The sequence below is a fragment of the Pezoporus flaviventris genome, unplaced genomic scaffold, assembly GCF_033815535.1.
Source record: "Pezoporus flaviventris isolate CSIRO_AGI_PZ_B2104156 unplaced genomic scaffold, CSIRO_AGI_Pfla_v1 ptg000013l, whole genome shotgun sequence".
Classification (NCBI taxonomy): Eukaryota; Metazoa; Chordata; class Aves; order Psittaciformes; family Psittacidae; genus Pezoporus; species Pezoporus flaviventris.
The window spans coordinates 29,594,858-29,613,918 of record NW_026892561.1 but is presented as its reverse complement, the minus strand read 5'-3'; the positions used below and the strand labels follow the sequence as shown (position 1 = coordinate 29,613,918).

General features: G+C 40.4%; 1 protein-coding gene across 1 annotated transcript in view; it reads left to right on the top strand.

The window, feature by feature from the left end:
- FNDC3B (fibronectin type III domain containing 3B) overlaps positions 1-19,061 on the top strand; it is a 210,452-nt gene that overhangs the window by 29,787 nt on the left and 161,604 nt on the right. Inside the window, exon 2 of the mRNA XM_061452540.1 lies at positions 10,980-11,118. Within this exon, the coding sequence (XP_061308524.1) occupies positions 11,008-11,118 (111 nt within the window). The 5' untranslated portion in view covers positions 10,980-11,007. The remainder of the gene's footprint in view (positions 1-10,979; positions 11,119-19,061) is intronic.

Genomic DNA, 19,061 nt, shown 5'->3' with positions numbered 1-19,061 from the left:
TGTCTTTAAAATCTTACTTTCTGCAGAGTTGTGTGGGCTACTTAGTGCATGAGTGCTTGTCTCCAACACCCAGAGGTGTTGCCCCTGTTGCTCTGTGGGCATGGGTGTCCTCTTTGGGTGTCTCATAAAGCACCTGAGCTGCCTTTCCTCAAAATTCATTTTTTTATGGGAACCTGCAGGTTAATGCTGACTGTGTTTATCCTAAATGGAGTCTGTTTAGACTTGGATGGTCACAACTATGTCCTTCAAGTTTTTGGGAAACAATAAACTGTGGGTATCCATCTGCAGAGCTGGTGTAAGAACACATTTCCTCCCCTTTTTTCTCTGTTTTCCTTTCAGCCTATGCTCACAGTAACAGCAAGCTGTCATGATGTTTTCTCCTGTTTTGGAGCTAAAAGCGGTAAGGAAGAACATTATGGATGATACTTTGTAGTTAAAACCCCCTAAGAGCCAAAAAAGATAGATTGCCTTTAGATTGACTCTTTCAGGGGTTATTCCTGAAGGCTAGCAATGGCTGTGAACTGGAAGGTATGTGCTGCTGCTTCTAGGATTTAGGAGGATTCTCAGCAATCTTAAGAAATTTTTTATTATGTGGAAAAAAAAAAAAGAGTGTAAGGTATGTTAATAAGCTTTCAGTACTGATACTACCTTTTCATGTTCTGCCAACACTGAAAGCTGTAATATTAAAGTCAATAGGTGAAATATTAGGGGGAAATTCAGGTTAGATGTACAGAAGAAGTTCTTTACTGTGAGGGTGGTGAGGCACTGGAACAGGTTGCCCAGGGAAGTGGTAAATGCTCTGTCCCTGGCAGTGTTCAAGGCCAGGTTGGACAGAGCCTTGGGTGACATGGTCTAGGGTGAGGAGTCCCTGCTCATGGCAGGGGAGTTGGAACTAGGCAATCTTGAGGCCCTTTCCAACCCAAGCCATTCTATGATTTTAATGAACAAACACTTTTAACTTAGTAATGAGTAACTCCTGTAACTAGGATTAATAGGACTGGGGCTGTTGCCTTTTAACCATACCCACGGCACGTAGAGGGGAGAGCATCTGTCTCCCTGGCACTGTGCCACCGTACCTTTCCACCAGCACTGCTGGGTTTGCTGCGATTTTTAAGTGATGTTGGTTTCCCAGTTCATAATACAAGTTGTCCAATACTCCACTGTGTTGCTTATTATCAAAGAAGAATACCAATTTATTTTTATTCATAGTAACTTTTAGCTTTCCATTGCCTGAATGAATTGGCAGAGCATGGGAATTAATTTAGTTATAAGGGTGAGGACTCAAAATTCGATATGAGCAAGCTGAGTGTTGGTAACCCCACTGGACTGTCTCCTGCTGTATCAACATGTTGTGGTTTAAACCAGGAGATGCAGAATCAGGTCAAAATACACCACAGCAGCAACAGGAAGGACAGGAAGGTGTTACCAAGAAGGAGAAAAATGACTGCTACTGCTGAACCCAGGACACAACAGAACTTCATTTCTCCTCCAGTCTGTGTTACAAGCTGTGCCACATTTCAGACAGGTAACAAAACCCAAAGGTTTTCCTTTTTTAACCCATTTAATAGATGATGTGAGCTTTATAGCTGCATTAGTTGGCATATTCAGTGTGATGGAGATTCAGCATTTTCTGTCCAGATAAATAGAGAACCTGTGTCTTCCCACCTTAAAGAAAACAAAACCCCCAAGTACTCTGCATTTAAAGATTCAGTGTTTTTGATTCTTTAATGCTTTATTATCATTGGAGATAAAAATCAGATACCTGGAGTAGGAGAGGCTTCTTTCCTGTAAGGGGCTGCATACCCAAATTACTCAATTGAAAATGGAACAATGGTTTGATGATGCTGTGTATGTGTGGTTTCTTTCTTTTTTGTGGTTTTTGAGTTGCTGGTGTTTGAGTTTTTTTTAATACAAGTTCCTGCCTACCTCAAAGTAAGAGAAGCCTTCATAAGTAGCATATTATTTTCATTTTCATGAAGCAGTTCAGAAAAGTAAAAATCTCTTGTATGTTTTACTTTGTTCTGAGAAAGTGAGGAATGGTGAAACAATAACTTTTCTCTTGGTGCTGAGAAGTTCTAGAGTGACAGGTTTGGGTGGTGGATTTTGAGTTGGTTTGGGGTTGGTTTTTTTTTGTCAATCATGCAGTTTAGACACTTACATTCTATAATAATGGGTTCAGCTTTCCTTCTACATGAGAAAGTTCTCCAGCAGCTATCCAGAGGTACTCCATTGCAGTGGCCGCTCTGTTGAATGCCTGTTCTTGAATCTCAGGGCTGAATGGGAGATCTGTCTGAAGCGGTTTCCCACAATAACACAATGAGCCACTTTGTCAGCACAGCATCAGCACAGAGTCAGGACAACAAAAAAGTTTGTCTTACACAAAGGTGTGCTGAAGTCTTGTTGCAAATGGAATTTGGTATGCGTGCTTTTCAAGCACTGTAGGTTGATAAGATAGATATCCTTCTTTTTCATCGTAGTTTAATGAGCAGTAAAAAACAACCAACAAACCCACTCCATTGATTTCAGTAGATTATCCACTGCACAGGAAATATAGAAAAGATAACCAGGTCTTTGTGATATTATTGCAGGGAGGTTATTATTTGAGAGAGCAGAGATGAGGAGGAGGGTATTTATCACCAAATGCTATGCTTATCAGCCTCTGACTGTGATTAATACTTTGGCTATTAGATGGAGGCGGAAAGCAAACAGATGAAGTATATGCCTTATCTGACTTGCACCTTTGTGCAGGAACTTCTCTTCATGTAGAGGTTTTGCTGGTGTCCCCAGGCATGTGCAGTCTTCATCCAGGGGAGTTCAACATATCAGCAGACTGCTAATAAAACTATTAAGGGTGCATAAAGATGTATTCTGGTGCAAATGTCTGCAGGGTTGAGGCCCAAATTGTAGACAGGTGTAGGTCTGGATTGAAGGGGTTTGTTCCTCCTCAAGTGAGTAGTTGGAGTAACTTGGTATTTGTTTGAAACAGTGTTTAAGCTTTTGTGACGTTGTGAATTTCATTTACAAATTGCTTTTGTCAGAGGCATTATAGAGTGTAGAGAACCTGAAGGGATTATCATTTAATTAGGAAACATGCAACATTGTCTCTGTTGGACAGAATGGCCTTTTGCTATTAGGGGACCAGTTCGTGCCCTTGCATTAGGGGACCAGTTCGGACCAGATCGTAGGATGGGGAGATGTCAGGGAACTGTCATTCTGTACTCCTCACCCTGGCATGTGGGGGACTCCAGCTGGAAGGGTTCTGTCCTCTCCTGTTGGCCAGTGAAGAGGGGGATGTCAGTAAAATTGAAAGGTCCCACTTTGTGCCTGTTCTTGTGATGTGGCTTGTGGTCTCTTAGAACAGCACAGAGAGGCTGAGTCCAGTTGGTAGTGTATTGTACAGCTGTCAGTTGATCAGCACCCAGAACTCTTACTCAATATTTCTGTGAGGGTGGACAAGCAGGGATGAATTAACTTGAAATGTTGATTACTTATTGTATTTTTGGAATTGCATAAATTAATTTTCCTTTTAAAAAAAATGTTTAATGTAGTTGCTATTTAATGCAAATTGTGCCAGAAGAAATTCTATAATTAGATGGGGTTTTTAAAGGTAAAAACCTAACATTAAAACTGTAAAGAAATAGCAGTACAAAAAATCGTGGAAACAAAATAATTGGCCTCCCATTGTGCAAGAAGAGTTAACCTCAGCCTATTGCTCTTGTCACTAATATGAAGGAAGGTGAGGAAAGAAATGCGTGAGGACTTGGAAGGAAAGGGATATAAATAGCAAAAATGACTAACTTAAACTGGTGTTTTTGCATGTTTTAGAATTGATTTTGAGCAGCAGATGAATTTGAGTGAGAATGTTATGGAGGCACTGGATTAGCTCATCTGCCTGTGGCTTTCTGCTCAGCTGTAGCTAATATGAGCCTCATAAAACTTGTGTTGATCTGTTTCTCTTCTGGTGTATTTTATTTCGTTAAATCCAGTGCCATTACGTCTTCACCTGAATATGACTGCCCTTTGGGGCACTTACTTTCCCCAGGTAGATGTGGTGGTGGGAGGAGGGTGGGTTGGCTTTTCCTATGCAACTTTTCAGAAGATTCCGCTCTGGAAAACTAGGGCAAAAAAACTAGTGGCGTGAAGTTTTCCTTTGATAAAAGACTGCTTTGTGCACCAGCTTGCTTTATTCTGGTGTTTCATCAGAACTATTGTATGCTGATGAGTTGTACTTGCCTTGTGAAATAATACACTTCTGTATGATGCCGTTTGACCTCATCTCCCCATTCCTGATGCTTGAAGTTATTTAGTTACTCCGTTTCATCCCAAGGTTGAGCTAGGGACCTTTTTTTTTATATATAGTTTGTTTGTTCCGAAATGACAAACATTTCCTGTGAGGGCTGGTGGCATTGCCAAATTGTTGTTCTTTGAAAAGAATGGAGTTTCAAGTCTTGAAAACTTGAGGTCAAATTTTAGATTTAAATAAATGCAGACTACCAAAAATCATTGTATCATTATGCTTTGGATAGCGTTAATAATCTTAATAATCTTACATCAGTGTGGGGGAAAACACCATTAACTTTCCTTAATCTCTTATAGAATTGAATTCTGCTAATTCCATCTTTAGAGATGGAATGCATCATGGACGTTGAAATGTGTTGTTATTTAAAATAAAGTAGAGGGGAATAAACCCACTGATTAATTGCAGTGGTTAAGTTTTGAGAGGTTGTTTATGCTTTTCAGCTTGCTGGAGATAGGATCCAGCTACTGGTGGTGGTCTTGTCTGTGAAATGGCACACGGAACAAGCAGCAGGCATTTTACTGCCTCTTCATAAACTGACTGTGAGCTTTGTAGGTAGGCATTCCCTCTAATCTGATTTCTTTTGTCATAACAGATTTTTAAAATTGCATGTACTTCTTCAAATTTGTTACGAAGAAGCCCGTCTGTTTGGGTGCTTTCAAATTAATCTACCGTGTTTGCAATTAAACAGAGAAAGAATGCTTTCAGGTTTCAGTCGCCCTTCAGACGGATGTGATTTAACTAAACTAATGAACACACATCAGACAAGACAAATTCCAGACTGTTTGTGCCTTGACCAACCATCTGTGCGCATACCTCCAGGTACTGCTCATGTCTCAAGAGGCTTTTCTACATGAGCAATTATTACCACTCCTTTTTGAATTCAAGTGGCAAGCCATGGCAAGAGTCTCTTGAAAGCAGCTATATTTACCACTCTGCTTTTCAGTGGAAATATAATTGCATTATGTATTTCTTAATTAATCTTAAATTTCAACATGTGCTGTACAAAATGCAATACGAAAATGTGGCTGTGTGTAAGCTCTTTCACCTCTTGCATGCAAACACGAGCATCAACAGTAACATGCAGAAGTGCTTCTCATTGAGAGTTTTCCTAGTGGGTCATGTACTCATTTTAAATTCTTAATGTCTGTGTATGTGTGTGTACAAATAAATCATGGGGGTGTGTATACATATTCTGTTTGTACATACTAGCAATTTTTTCCTGGTCAATCTTTTCTTTCATTATTTTTGAGTTTGTTCAAAATATCTCTGGAAAAAGCACCTATTTCTTCAATTACATAATGATCAGCAGTGACATGATTTGACATACCAGACCTCAATATGGTTCTTCAATTCCACATACAGACTCCTGGAAAACAGCAAATTGTTCCAAGAATATTTCTTTTTATTGAGGAAGAATAACATGTGCTGCAGGTAATGGCTGCTGCAGATGCAAAAGGATTTTTATTCTCATTGCATTTCGCTGCATTTCTTTGCAGAAGTGAGATACCTTCTGGAAATATTTTGAGTCTTCCCTGTTTTCAGGGCCTGTCTTTCTAAAGCCGTGTTTGACTTCACATTGGTGGTAGGTGGGACTCCTCTAACATGAGCCTGTGATTCCATACATATTTTTTTAACTATGGCAAAAATATTTTAAGTGACTCCTACTTCCTCTTGTCCTGGTTATAACAACACAGGTATTTGAGGGTCTGTGTAGCGTGGTGGATGGGGAAACTGTGTTCAAACTAGCTGTGCAGATACCATTGGAGGGTTTGCATTGGTTGTGCTGTTAGGATGTGGTTTGGAGGGTGCAGATCAAGTATCACGAATACTTCCCTTCTGTGGTCAGAGAACTGCTGATTTCTGAATATCCTCATTGCAGAACCTGTGATTTCTGGTGTTTGTTATAAAGGCAGGATAGCTCATGGTTACTGAACATGACAGTTAGACATTTGTCCTAAAGTTAGGTAAGGGAAGGTTGAGCACCAGTGCACCTCTGGCTTTGATGGTTGCCATTGCATTTGAGCTTCATCTCGTGGAAAGCAATTTAACAAATTGGTGGTCTTCAGTGATGCATCTGGTGGCCAGGAGGGGCTGAGGTCACAGCTGGCTCAGGAGGTGGCTGGGCCATGGGCAAATGGCTTGTCATGTCTGAGGACAAATCTTGTAGAAAATCTGAGGTGTCTTTGTTTGCTTGTTTATTACTTGCTGCATGCATTTGGGCTTGTGCGTGTGTCTGTGTATGTACATGCACCATCTGCATATGAACTTCCTAATCTTGAACTTGTAAGGGTTTTTTTAGGCTGTAAAGAGAAAATTTTTCCTTTTAAAATTTTATACTATGTGTGGTTTGAATCTTTTCTATAGTAATGCTGAGACCGTAGCTTCAGACTCTGTGCAGGATGTTCTTTTATTATCAGACAGAATAACCTTAACTAACCACTGCACGAGTGCAAATGTGTGTTTAGTCCTGGATTTCTGTTGTATTTTAAGTAAACCAGGATATGTGGCTCTACTAGGTATTAGAAAGCTGTCATCAGAATTCATCTTTGTAGTACTTTTGTAACTCCAGATGACTGATAAAAAAGCAGAACTCGCTGTTCAGTAGATTTTAATGATCTTCTTCAGGAAAATAAAAATTGAGCCTTTGCAGAGAAGGGGTCACAGGACTGAATAGTCAGAACTCTTCTTGCTTTTGCCAGGTTCTCAGAATTTGACTGCTGTAGCTCGAAAAGGTTCTTCAGCTTTGTAATAGACAGACAGTGGAAAAAAATCCCGAAAAGAAGAATGTTCTTGGCTTATAGCCCCATTAATAGCATGGGTAAGACCTGCTAGGAAAAGCAGGACTTGGTTATCTTGATGTGGTTCACACTGCTTTTGGAATTTCAGGAGAACTCTGACATAACCTGTTAGGTCATATTAATTGACCATACATACTCATTGGTTTTTAGATAGTTACAGTTTGTTCTTCTGTGTGTTTAAATTTTCTCTCTAGTGCCATGTGCAACTAATTTATGTATTACGAATTCACATATTGAATTAATTTAAGGAAACCAAGTCATCTCAGTGATCAATAGAAGGCTGCAGTACTGAACTGGAAATCAGGTTTGTAACAGTAACTTGCAAACTTCAAAAGGCTTGTAAGTTTGGTTTGGAGAGAGAAACATCAAACTTGGATGGTTCTCTACAGCAAGATGGGAAGCTGTGATTTCCCATATTCCTGGAGGTAGCTAGACAGGGAGATGCAGCCTCTTGCTCCATGTTGGCATTGCTGTGGTCCGTTCCAGCCAAACCTAGGGAATGTAGACACACAGGAAATATCTTTTTTAAATTTAAATATAGTCAGCTTTCTAGACAAAACCCCAAATTTGAATTAGTACCTGAAAAATAAGCTGTGGGTTAGTATTTGGCAGTTCATATTTTAGCTAAGGAAGAGTTTTCATATCCTGAAATGTGACCTGGCTTGTTGAGTTCTTGTCTGGTGTTTTCTCCCACTGATGTTTTGGAATCTACAAGAAAAAGAAGGTGCTTGTGTTCAGACCTCACCTTTGTATCAGTCAAGTTTGCTTATGTGAGCATCCCTTGAGGTAGTGGGAATACTAGATTTTAGGAAGGGTGTGAATGCAAGGTGAATAAATCTCTTTTAAGTAGATTCATCTAGCTCCGCATGAAGTACTTCTATGTCAAATACTGCTAAAAAAAATATAATATGAATGCCTGTGGCCAGCTGTGCTTTGTAGACAGTACTGTTGCTGGCATTATCTCTGGTGGGGTCATACCAGACCTGACAAATAAAGGAAGCCCTTTTTATTTCTTTTTCCTTTTTTTTCCCCCACCCCCTTTAATATGAGGCAAGTATAGACATGGCTGTAGTGACAAACCATTAATAAAGCAAAAGGAATGCAGCTGTAAAACTTTAAATAATGACATGTAGCAAATAAATGTCAACATATTGGTGGTTGTGCTTGGAATGGAAATATTGCTAGGAAAATATGTAGCTTGAAGCTAGTCTGGCTTTTTTTCCTTAAGAAAATAGCATTGGTGTGACGCTTAAGCTCCATTAAAACTGGGGCTTTTGGATTTGGACTAGATGAACACGTCATTTGAAGGGGGGATATTATTTGCATGGGTTTAAAATAGTTCCTATGAATATCACATTTTTTAAAAATAGTCTTTTTTTTTCCCCTATATATGCATAAACGCACACTCTATAGATACATAACTACATGTATAACCAGTGTAGTTTGAGGTACAACTGAGTATTGAGTGAATCAGTCAATTCCCATTGAAAGTTGCTAACTCATAATTACTTTTATTATGCTTTTTTGGTCCTTTTCTTAATCCCAAGTGTTTAAGAAATGGTTCAAAACTTTACATGTTTCTTCTTCTCACTAATTTTAAACAAGCAAATAAAAATCTCAGTTATATTGCCCTGCTCCTTCCCCTCCACCACCAAAACCCAACGCCAATGAATATTGGTTGTGGACTTGGATCTTTCTCAAAATTAAAGCCTGAGGCTCTAAAGTAATGAGAAGCAAAAGATTTAGAAGAATCTCCAAATATTGCAAAACTTCAGGGGGAAATGTGTTGAGCAAAGCTTCTGAGCTGTTGGACAGATTCCTTAGCCCACATAATGGTTGGGTCAGAGCCTTGAATGACTAAAGCAGGGAGGCTTGGGTCATCAATAGACCCATGCCAGATCAGAGAGCTTGATTCTATTGTCTACAGTAGTGTTTAGCAAGTGTCCTTATTCTTTACTCCATGGGTATATAGACTGCAGGGCAGATTATTCAGCATAGTGGTGACAGTAGGACTAAAACACAGCCAGACTCTGGGATGAAGCAGTTGATGCAGGCAGGAGATGGGACTTGAATCCTGGTTGTGGCTGTGCCATCCTCTTAACAGCTGTGTCTCAAGAACTTTCTGAGAAGTGCTGCCTTGTAATTGAGTCTCAAATGAAAGGAGTGATTTCATTTAAAGGTGGATGAAAATAGATTGCTTCTGTTTATATCCCAGTGAAGTGATGATCAGAAAAGTGGTGGTTTTGCATGGATAAGAACATTGGAAATTGCTGTGAAAGTCCTGCTAAATTTGGTACTGAGTTAAATTAAAATGCTGGTCTTGAGAGGTATGGCTGGAGGCAACAGGGCTAAGTTTGCATGTCTTCTGAAAAACAAATACACTTTTAGTCCTTTGGTACTACTCAGATATGAAGGGGGTTTGTGTGATAACAAGTAAAAGATAGATGTGACTCAGTCTCTGTTGGCACCACCATCACTTTCAGATCGCAAGTGGTCTTCTTCAGGGACTGGAATACCAGCTCCTGGTTAGGCTGATGTTTCTGATCATCAGGTTGCTCTGCAGGTGATAGGATTGTGACGAGCTCTAACAGAGACTGGTGATAATGGAGAATGTATTTCAACTAAACTATTTTTGTTGTTAAACTAAAATTATCTGTATCTTTATAAAGTCTAGCAGTACCCGGGGGCAGAGCAGGTATGGTGATGTTAAGGTTGCAGCATCTGTGGACCACATGCTCCAACACTGGTGAGGCTCAAACCTTTGTCTCCTCTGGAACAAATGAATGAAACTCCTGGTTTACAGCTCTGTAGTGAAGTGCTCCGTATAAATACTAGATCCCACAATGCTCTTCCTCATGAATGGGGATTTTCCTGTTGTTCTTTGCCAAAAATTCTCCTCTCTGTACTCTGGTGGTCTTGTGCCAGCTGATTACCTGGCTGTTGACAGCCATCTAAGTCACAGCGTATGTTTTTTTCTAACTCAGATTTGTGATATATATGAAATTATTCAGGAGGACTTTGAGATTCTCTGGTATAAGAGGTACTGAGGAGGCTGCCTGATCAGCACTGGCCCTGTGAGGTGGCTTTGCTTGGGAGTTCTTGTGCAGTACTCTAGATAAGCTTATGTTATTCTATGATTCTGTGATTCGCTAAAGAACTGGATTATTGCCCTATAAAACAGTATGATGTTACTCTTACTGCTGAATTAAGATTTGTTTTTACAAAGCAATCTCCCTGTGATTTTTAGTGGTGCTTACATACCACATGAATTAGCTGTGAAGGGGGAGGGTGTGCTCAAACTGATGTGTGATTCTTCACAAATCTTTAAGAGAGACTGTCTTCTGTGTAACACAAGGTGCTCTGCCTGTGGGGATGTGCTGTCCCTCCCTGTTTTCTGCTTCACCAGAAACCTTGATCCTTTGGATCTCAATTAAGTAGAATTCAGGTGCCTGTTCTTTGTGCTAGAGGTGGCAGTTCACACTGTTTACAGGGCTGTAGCAACATCTAAACCACATGGATGGTGTAGTTCCAAGGGCTGTGGTAGCAAGCAGGATGCCAATTTTTAGGAACAGACCAGATCTCCCTGAAAGCATCTTGGAACTTACCTATTTCAGTGGTGTGATGAGGATTGGGATTGTAATTGTGGGAAAGAGTGGAAATCTGGCTAGTTGGGTTTTGGAAGTCTTGATTGGAAACTTGACACGCTCTCGATCTAACAGTGAAAACTTTTTTCAGTGCCTCAAGTTCCTATATGCATCCTGTTCCAAAAGCAAGTGTCCTCCGTAGGTTACTCTCTTAGTGGCAAAATCCATGCAGATGCCAGTGACCTTCTGAAGTCTGAGTGGGTTTTCCAAGGTCTTTAACTGATGCTTCTCTTGCAGGAAACCCGTCGAGGAAAATCCTCCATGAATGTACGTCACAATGATGATGACCGACCAAATTCCGCTGGAGCTGCCACCATTGCTGAATGGGGAGGTAGCCATGATGCCTCACATCGTGAATGGCGATGGATCACAGCAGGTCAGTGAGCTCTGCAGGAACTGGCTGGTTTAAGTAAACTATTTCTGGGCCACCAAAGGATTCTGGATGGGGAAGAGGGTTTTCCCTAGGACTAGGGAGGGCAGAGTATTTCCTGGAAAGCAGAAATCTGCCCTTACAATGGCATTAAAAGCAATGCTTTAAGCGTACTATTAAATTTAATGTGATTATTTGCATGTACTTTCATTGAATATAAAATAATGGGATTGAAATAATGGCTTTAAATGCTACATACTTGAGAGCTTTGTGGAAAGTTAGTCTCATTATTTACTTGTACCAGCTGATGCCCAGACATCTTGCTATTATCTGTGATGAGATTTTAAGCAATGGAGAATTGAAGATGAGTCCTGTGATGTCTGCTACTCATTGCTTACCAAAATGTACTGATCCCAGCAACCCTATGTTTTATCCTGTGCTTTGTTAGAAGAAGAAGGGAATGGCAAGTTTATAGTTGCTTTCATATTTTTTTTCTGGGAGATATTTTCTGATAAACTTGATCAGAAGTAGATAAAATGGTAATAAGACCATCATGAAGCCTTCATGTCAGGATACAGCCTGGAGGTTCAAGCAGATAGTTGGTAGGTTCCCAAACCTGTCATTTTGAGTTAATATTTCTCCTTGTAGAACATCTGCCCTAGAAGGTTTTTTGGTGTCACTCAGTTTGATTCCCTCCTGATTCTAGCCATTTCAACCAAGGTATATCTAACCTGTCCTTCATGAATCAATATAAAATGTCATTCTCTTACTTCTCATACCCTTGATCATTTGTTCATCCTTCCAAGCTGTGTTTTGAGTTAGACCAACCTCAAGAGGAAGAATAAATTCTGCTTTTCTTGTCAGCTTTTGTTTACCTATCTTGGTTCTCATTATAATACAGATTTTCATTGCTGTGATTTTTTTTTTTTTGTAGTGATTTCTGCACAGTGTGCTTCAACTTGGAAAAATAAAAAAGAAAGCTTTTAATGGCTCTATTTAGTTAGTCCAATATTAATATGCTTAACTGAAGGAACAAGCTTGCTGATACTGGATTGGAGAATTGTTGTTTAAATACGCCCTTTTCCTTCTTGCTGGAAACCATTTATCAGGTTAGACTGTCCTGTGGGTCCTCCTGTATATCAGAAAGAATGAATGAAGTCTTCTGAGCCCTTCTTTGAGATGGGACTCTTAAGTCCAATCTTTGAGTTTCCCCATCAGTGATGATTCAGAAGCCTAGCTTGGCAAATGCCTCCATTGCCTTTAAGCTAGCTTTTCATCTCATGTTTTGGAGTAAAAAGAATGACTGGCGTACTGGAATTGAAATACTTCTAGCTTTTGCTGTGCTATGCCAATATGACTCAGCAGAACAGTTCTGGACCAGAGTCCGTTTCTGCATAAATGTTGGATGCTGCTTGTAGACCTCATCACCGTATCTCTTTAAGTACTTGTAGGTGGAATACCAATTTTCTGTGAGACTCTTTTTGGCTTCTAGTCTGTGTGTGCCCTCATATGTTGCAAAGTGTAGCTGCCTTTATGCATTATCACTTTCATCCTGTCCCTGAAGGTTTAGTTGGTGTCTTTGTTTAAAAGTACAGTTCTAAATGGAATGAAATTTTAGTTACTTGTAAGGCAGGAACATCCTTCAGATTAGATTCGCATAAGAATGACTTCCTTAGGAAAGGTGGTTCATATTACTCCATGGATAGGTGCTAATTTTATAAGGACATGTGTTTTTCCAGGGTGTAATTACAGTCCTTGTCTCTATTAGAAGTCAGAAAGCATCGTAGCAGAGCTGGTGGGAGACATGTCGCATGGTGTTTTCCAGACTGCGAGTGGCTAGTATGCAGACCAATGCCTCGTGCTGACAGTACTTGCTTCTGATGAGATGCTCTGAGTGTGCTTGCTGTTGCTTACCTTTATGTGTTACTGGATATGTGAAGCCTCAGCCATGCTGGCATGGTAGAGTTGTCCTATAAGCTGCAGCTGGAAATGCAGAGCTTCAGATTTTCTCAAAAGACCATTCTTGCATATGTAGAAAAGAGCAGACTGAAGATGGTGTAACACCTTAGCTTTACCAGCAGCCAGAGGGAGAGCGATTCAAAAGGCTGTTCTGCCATTAACAGTCCTGCACTGTAAGACAATTGCATAGAAACAGTCAATTGTTTTATCTTTCTGGGGGTAAGTGTACAGAGCAGAGCTAGGAATGTCTGCTTGACAGTAATCCCTCTTCTCCAGACTACCCAAAATTGTGCACTGGCTATTTCTTTATTACTTTTTTTTTTTTAATTAAGTTTCCCACACTTAATTTCCATTGCTGCTGACTGTATTTAATGCTTTCATGTCACTTCCAGAGCTGCTGCTTACTCTCTTTCTGCTTCTAATCCACTTGTAGCTCCTGTGGGGATTCAGGGAGTGATAATTAACCTTTTGGTCCAAGAATTTCCTGTAGGTACTCCACTGCAAGCACTGAAAAGCTTAGAGTATAAAGTGGAGGGGCAGCTCACAGTGCCATAGCACATCTGTACAGGATGGCAGGCAATTTAGTTCAGAAAGTTTTTATTTCAGCTTGGTTCACTCACTGTAGCCGCAATGGCGTAGCAAGTTGTCTGCTTGCCTGCTCTTTGTAAAGGTGTTTTCACCAAACCTTGTTTTTATACTGTTTGGCTCAAGCCCAGGCACTGTATGTAGTGCTGTGTGTGCATGTTCTTGTCTTTTAGGGCCACACAGCTTTCAGTAAGGGAGACAAGAGTATGTCTGAATGAGGAACAAGATTTGATATCTTCTGGTAGCACAGTTATGTGCGCTTCGCAAAGAGGTTGATAGTGTTTAGCTGTACCTGAACAGCACCTGAGCTGAGTCAATAAACTTTGTGCCAAAATTTAGAGTTACTTCTTCATACTTTCTTGAAAATTTTTATCGATACTTGCAGAAATGTCCTTGGGGGGGGGGGGGGGGGCGCTGTGTGGAAATATTTGCTCACAGGAAGCTTGTTTGAGAAGGAAATTGTTTATAACTTATATACATCTAAGATACCTGAGTTGAGAGGCATAAGTCCATAAAAAATGTCCATCAAGGGATGATGTAACCACTTGTTTGGAGTGTGTTTAGCTTGTGATAAATTAAGGGGTTTAGGATCTGCCACTTGTGGGCTTTGCTATCAGTAGCACTCATTGTACACTGAATTACTTCATGCCTCTATTTTCAGTACTATGGAAAAAAAGGATAGTTAAGCCCAGAATACTATCATCAAAGTATTTGTTTTTGAAAGTTACTGTTGTATTATTTAAGATGTAGCATGTTTCCTAGTTTTTCTTACTGAAGGGAAGTTTAAAGTATTCATCCTCTCTGTTCCTGTGCAGCTGAGATGTACATTTCTGGGAAGAATATTGCTCATAGAATGGTGCGAACTCTTCGGTCCTTCCTGCAGGACAGAGCTGTAAATTCATGGAGATCTGGGGCACAGTCTTTTAAAGTAGATTAGAGATTGGCCCAAAGAGATTGATTTATTTATTTTTTTTGTGTGTGTGTTCCCATCTCCCCCCCCCCCCCCCCCAAAAAAAAAATAATTGTAATATATTCCACTGTAGAAATTGTAAATACAATAGATATTAGTAATTCATAGCATTTGTGAGGAACCTATGGCTGGACTGCAGGTCATACTTGTGATGCTGTGTGTGTGTCCCCCTCACCCCGGCTCTAGGAAGCATTTATCACATTGAAAAGTGCTTAAGGCAAGGTTTTAATGAGCCAAAGCAGTGCAAGCAGCTGACCTTAGCAAGGAAAAGGTTCTCATAAAGTGAAAGTATTTTACAGCAAGCACTGTATTGTATTGCATCACGTGGGTGCAAGTGAATGTATTCCCACTTGCTGCTACACTTGCTCTCACTAGTGATCTGCAGCAGAACAGCTAGGAGATGATGATCTCTTTTGAATATGGATTTTCTTCTGTATGCTTAAAAAATAAACCAGTACTGTACAAAATAGACAATAGCATGTGCTCTTGGTCCTTATCAGGTGACATTTTCTATCTTAGTATGAGACTGTTTACCCACATAGTATGTAGCTCATATTTAGCTGAACCTGAGCTTTAAGCCTGTGCTGGCCTTTGCTGTGAGGTTTGTTAGTCTCCTCCCCTGCTCCCAGCAGGCACAAGAGTCAGATAGTAGGAAAATGGAGGGACAGGAGTGTTGTGGGTTTACCTCATCATGAAAACTTAGCCTGGACATAGAGCAATTGTTGCCAGATTGGGTGTGTGATTATAAATATTTATAGTAACTATGCAACTTAGTAACATTATTCAGTCCTAACAAACATGACTTTAAATAAAATACAATAACATTCTTAAATATAAATCTACGAATAAGTGTGTTACGGAGATAGCAAGCTGTCTCTGAGGATGCTGCAGGTAAGGCTGGGCTTCCACACTGAGTGGATTAAACTGCTAAAGCAAAGATCTGAGTACTTCTTAGGGGGTAAGAAAAAGCCTTTTTGGGATTGTGTTGCTGACTCCATACTTGCAGCTGTCACAAGCTCTAGCTTTTTGGATGGGAGAAGGCCAGGGGGCTGAAACAGGGCTGAAGATCATCAGATGCTGGTCCCCACCCTCATGATGCTGCTGGCCAACAGTCTAGGCTCAAAGTGACTTTTGAAGTTACCTCTGTTCTTACTTCCATCTCATGAATGTGTGTCCTTGGGATGATGAATACTGGAAGAGATGCAGGGAAATTGTTTGTTTTCATTAAAATAGATATTATCCTTAGCCTTTTTATTGCTTTCATCAAATTTTTAATTACAAGCTTCAGAAACAAGGCATTCTCATGAAGATTCTTTGTGTGGAAAGGAAAGAGAAAAGATGCATTCCAGGCTGCAGACTATGTTTTTGTTATTTAAGAGGATGTAGGGAAAAATAAATCTTTGAATTAGTTTGACATACTTAGTGTGTATTAACAAAAGAAGTCACGGTGTGCTTCAGTATTATTTGTCCCAGGCAATTGGGATAAAATGGGGGTGATGGCTGGAAGATGCCCAGTATCTTATGCTTGCCGTGTCCTGGCTTTAATGGTTTGACCTCAACTCAGCAGCTTGTTAGTTGGTGCTTTGCAATTGCGAGCTCTCAGGGGGTTATATGTGGCACAGGATGAGTGCAGAGGGATTTAGGTGGTGGGGTGGATAACAGGGCAGACCCCAGCACCCCAGCTTTGGGCAGGGAAGGGAGGCTGGGGCTAGGCTTGCAGCCTGCTTGGAAGGGGGATGCTTGCAGTATGGAATAAGTGTGGAGTCTTGCCTTGGGAGCACCATGATTGTTGCTCCTGGGTCTGAGGCTACCCTTGGATATGCGTGCTCATGTGTTGGCTGTGTTCCCTTTGCATCCAGCACTTCCTCCACATCCAGTCCTTCCTTCAGTGTTAACCCACATCATTCATGTGCTGGCTATTCCTGTTTGCTCTTGAGATAGCTGATCTTCCCCAGCAACAGCCTGTTTTCTTCTGCTCCAGAGGTGGCTAATTTTGAGCATCACTGTAGAAGAATGTCTTTTAGTATCTTCAGAACTTCTCAAAACTGCTTTCCTATACCACTGTAGCCAGAGGCTGATTTCTTCACTGTTTAAGAAACCCTGCATAGATGGAAGTGGCCTTTTCAGCTATACAGAGAGGCTTGGCGACTCAGGGCCTCAGGTTGTCTTCTTGCTCTTTGGCCTCTTAATTCTTCTAAAATTTTGCTTAACTGAATGAATTTCAGAAATGTTTGGTATTTCTTCTTCTGTAGCTGAAGAGCTCAGGACAAGATCCTGGGTGAAAATATTTTGTGGTCTCTTGTCTTTATTGGGCTGTACGTAAAATTTAGGAAAAGCAGTATGGTCCCTACTCCAGATGGGCCGGGTAGAGATGGCTGTTGTTATCCTGCACCATTCAATAGGCAAATTTGTTTTTTTGCTTCCTAACCAGCGTAATCCATGTTTTGTGGCAGTAGCTGGTACTGAGTTGGGCTATTTCCTCTTTTTTTTTTTTTTTTTTTTTATGAAATCTTTAAGCTGTTGTACTCTGTGAACTGACAGTGGCTGCCCTTCATTTTAGCCACCATAAGCAGCAGCTGTTATTAGAGATATTATCTTTTTTAAGGCAGAAACCCAATGATTTGTTTTCATAGCACAGCTACGGGGATGCTAATGCAGATGTATGCACTAGTGACTCATTGAAAAGACATTTGTAAATCACATCCTTTTGATAACTCTGAGGTAGGCATATGCCTCACGTAGGAATCCCTCTCACACAGCCTTTAAACAGTCTGCCATTAAACTTAACTCCCTGCTTTTGGGAGAAGATGGAGCTGTTCATCTATGAGACATGGATCTAGTTTGGGTAAGGAACATGGAGTTGTTGCAGGGTGTCCAGAGGAGGCCACAAAGATGATCAGAGTGTTGCATCACCTCTGCTACAGAGACATGCTGAGAGAGTTGGGCTTGTTCGGCTTGGAGAAGAGAAGGCTTCAGGGAGATCTCCAGGGAGCTATAAGCACACTTTCAGTGCCTGAGGTGGCCTGCAAGAAATCTGGAGAATTTCTCACAAGGGCATGTAGGGATAGGATAAGGGGAAACGGCTTTAAAATGAAAGGGAGTAGATTCAGATTAGACATTAGGAAGAAGCTCTTTCCTGTGAGGGTGATGAGGCAGTGGAACAGGTTGCCCAGGGAAGCTGTGGCTGCCCCATCCCTGGCAGTGTGCAAGGCCAGGTTGGTCGGGGCTTTGAGCAACATGATCTAGTGAAAGGTATCCCTGCCTATGGCAGGTGGGGTTGGAACTAGATGATCTTTAAGGTCCCTTCCAACCCAAACCATTCTGTTCTATGATTCTGTGTATTCTAAGGAGTTGGACCAAGTTCTTCCAAAGGTGTAACATTGTGCTAGGGCATCAATCATGTTAATAAATAACCAGCTTTAGAGATGTTGATTTAAACGTATAATACAAATGAGATAATGGGATATTTTTGTTATTCTTTGCATCTTTGTGTTCAGGTTTCTGAATTCTGGTTGGGATTTTTGTAAGCTGAATGACATTGCTTTGCTCTGCTCTTCTTTTGACCTGATGCCCATATCCTGTTGCGGATAATTCATGCCTATTCATAGCAAAAGCACACTTAAATGGTGTGACTTAAATGGTGATTGTTCAGAGGTTAGGGATGGGATGGCTTTTGCCTCTTATCTTTTCAGAACCATTTATTGTGCTCTGTATGCTGGATCAGATCCATCTTGTTCAGTGCTCCCCAAGAAGCGGACAAAATAATGGCTTTCATATGTCATTTTTCTGATTTCCAGCTTGTGCTTTAAAAACATTGCTGGAATAATGGGGTTTTGTAAGATTACTGTAATTCAAAGGTCATCTTGGTAATAATTATTTTACATATTTAGTTTAAGGAATTCAGAAACACAACATTAATTCAAATTCTGTCTTTCCAGATTGAATGATTAAATTCTGCGTTCAGGTGTCCCAGAATATAAAGACCAGACCTAAATCTAGAGAGTGTTCACAAAAAGATAGAAATCTAATTTTAAATTCATACCAAAATTAAGCCAGATTTCTATCCAACTTCTGACAATGCAGAGTTAACGGAAGTGTGTTTAAAGTATTTGAGTAGAAGTTTTGCAAGTAAATGATCATGAGTTCCCAATGAAACTCTTCATTAAAGAAAGAAATCTAAGCCATAAGTTTTAAAACCATCATTTTAGACACCTGAAAAATAATAAAGATGTGTGCAGTGTGCACTGAACTGGGATATGTTTTGGTGCTCCTTGGTCTTTGTAGCATTCCCGTCATCTGCAGAATTCAGCAATGAGAGACTGAGGTGATATTTTGATGATTTACAAAACAAAAATAATTGTTACTGAAGGAATAGCTTATCACTGGTTCTGTGTGCAGCAATTGAACTGTGTGTCTGTGGGTTTTGTTTAACTGA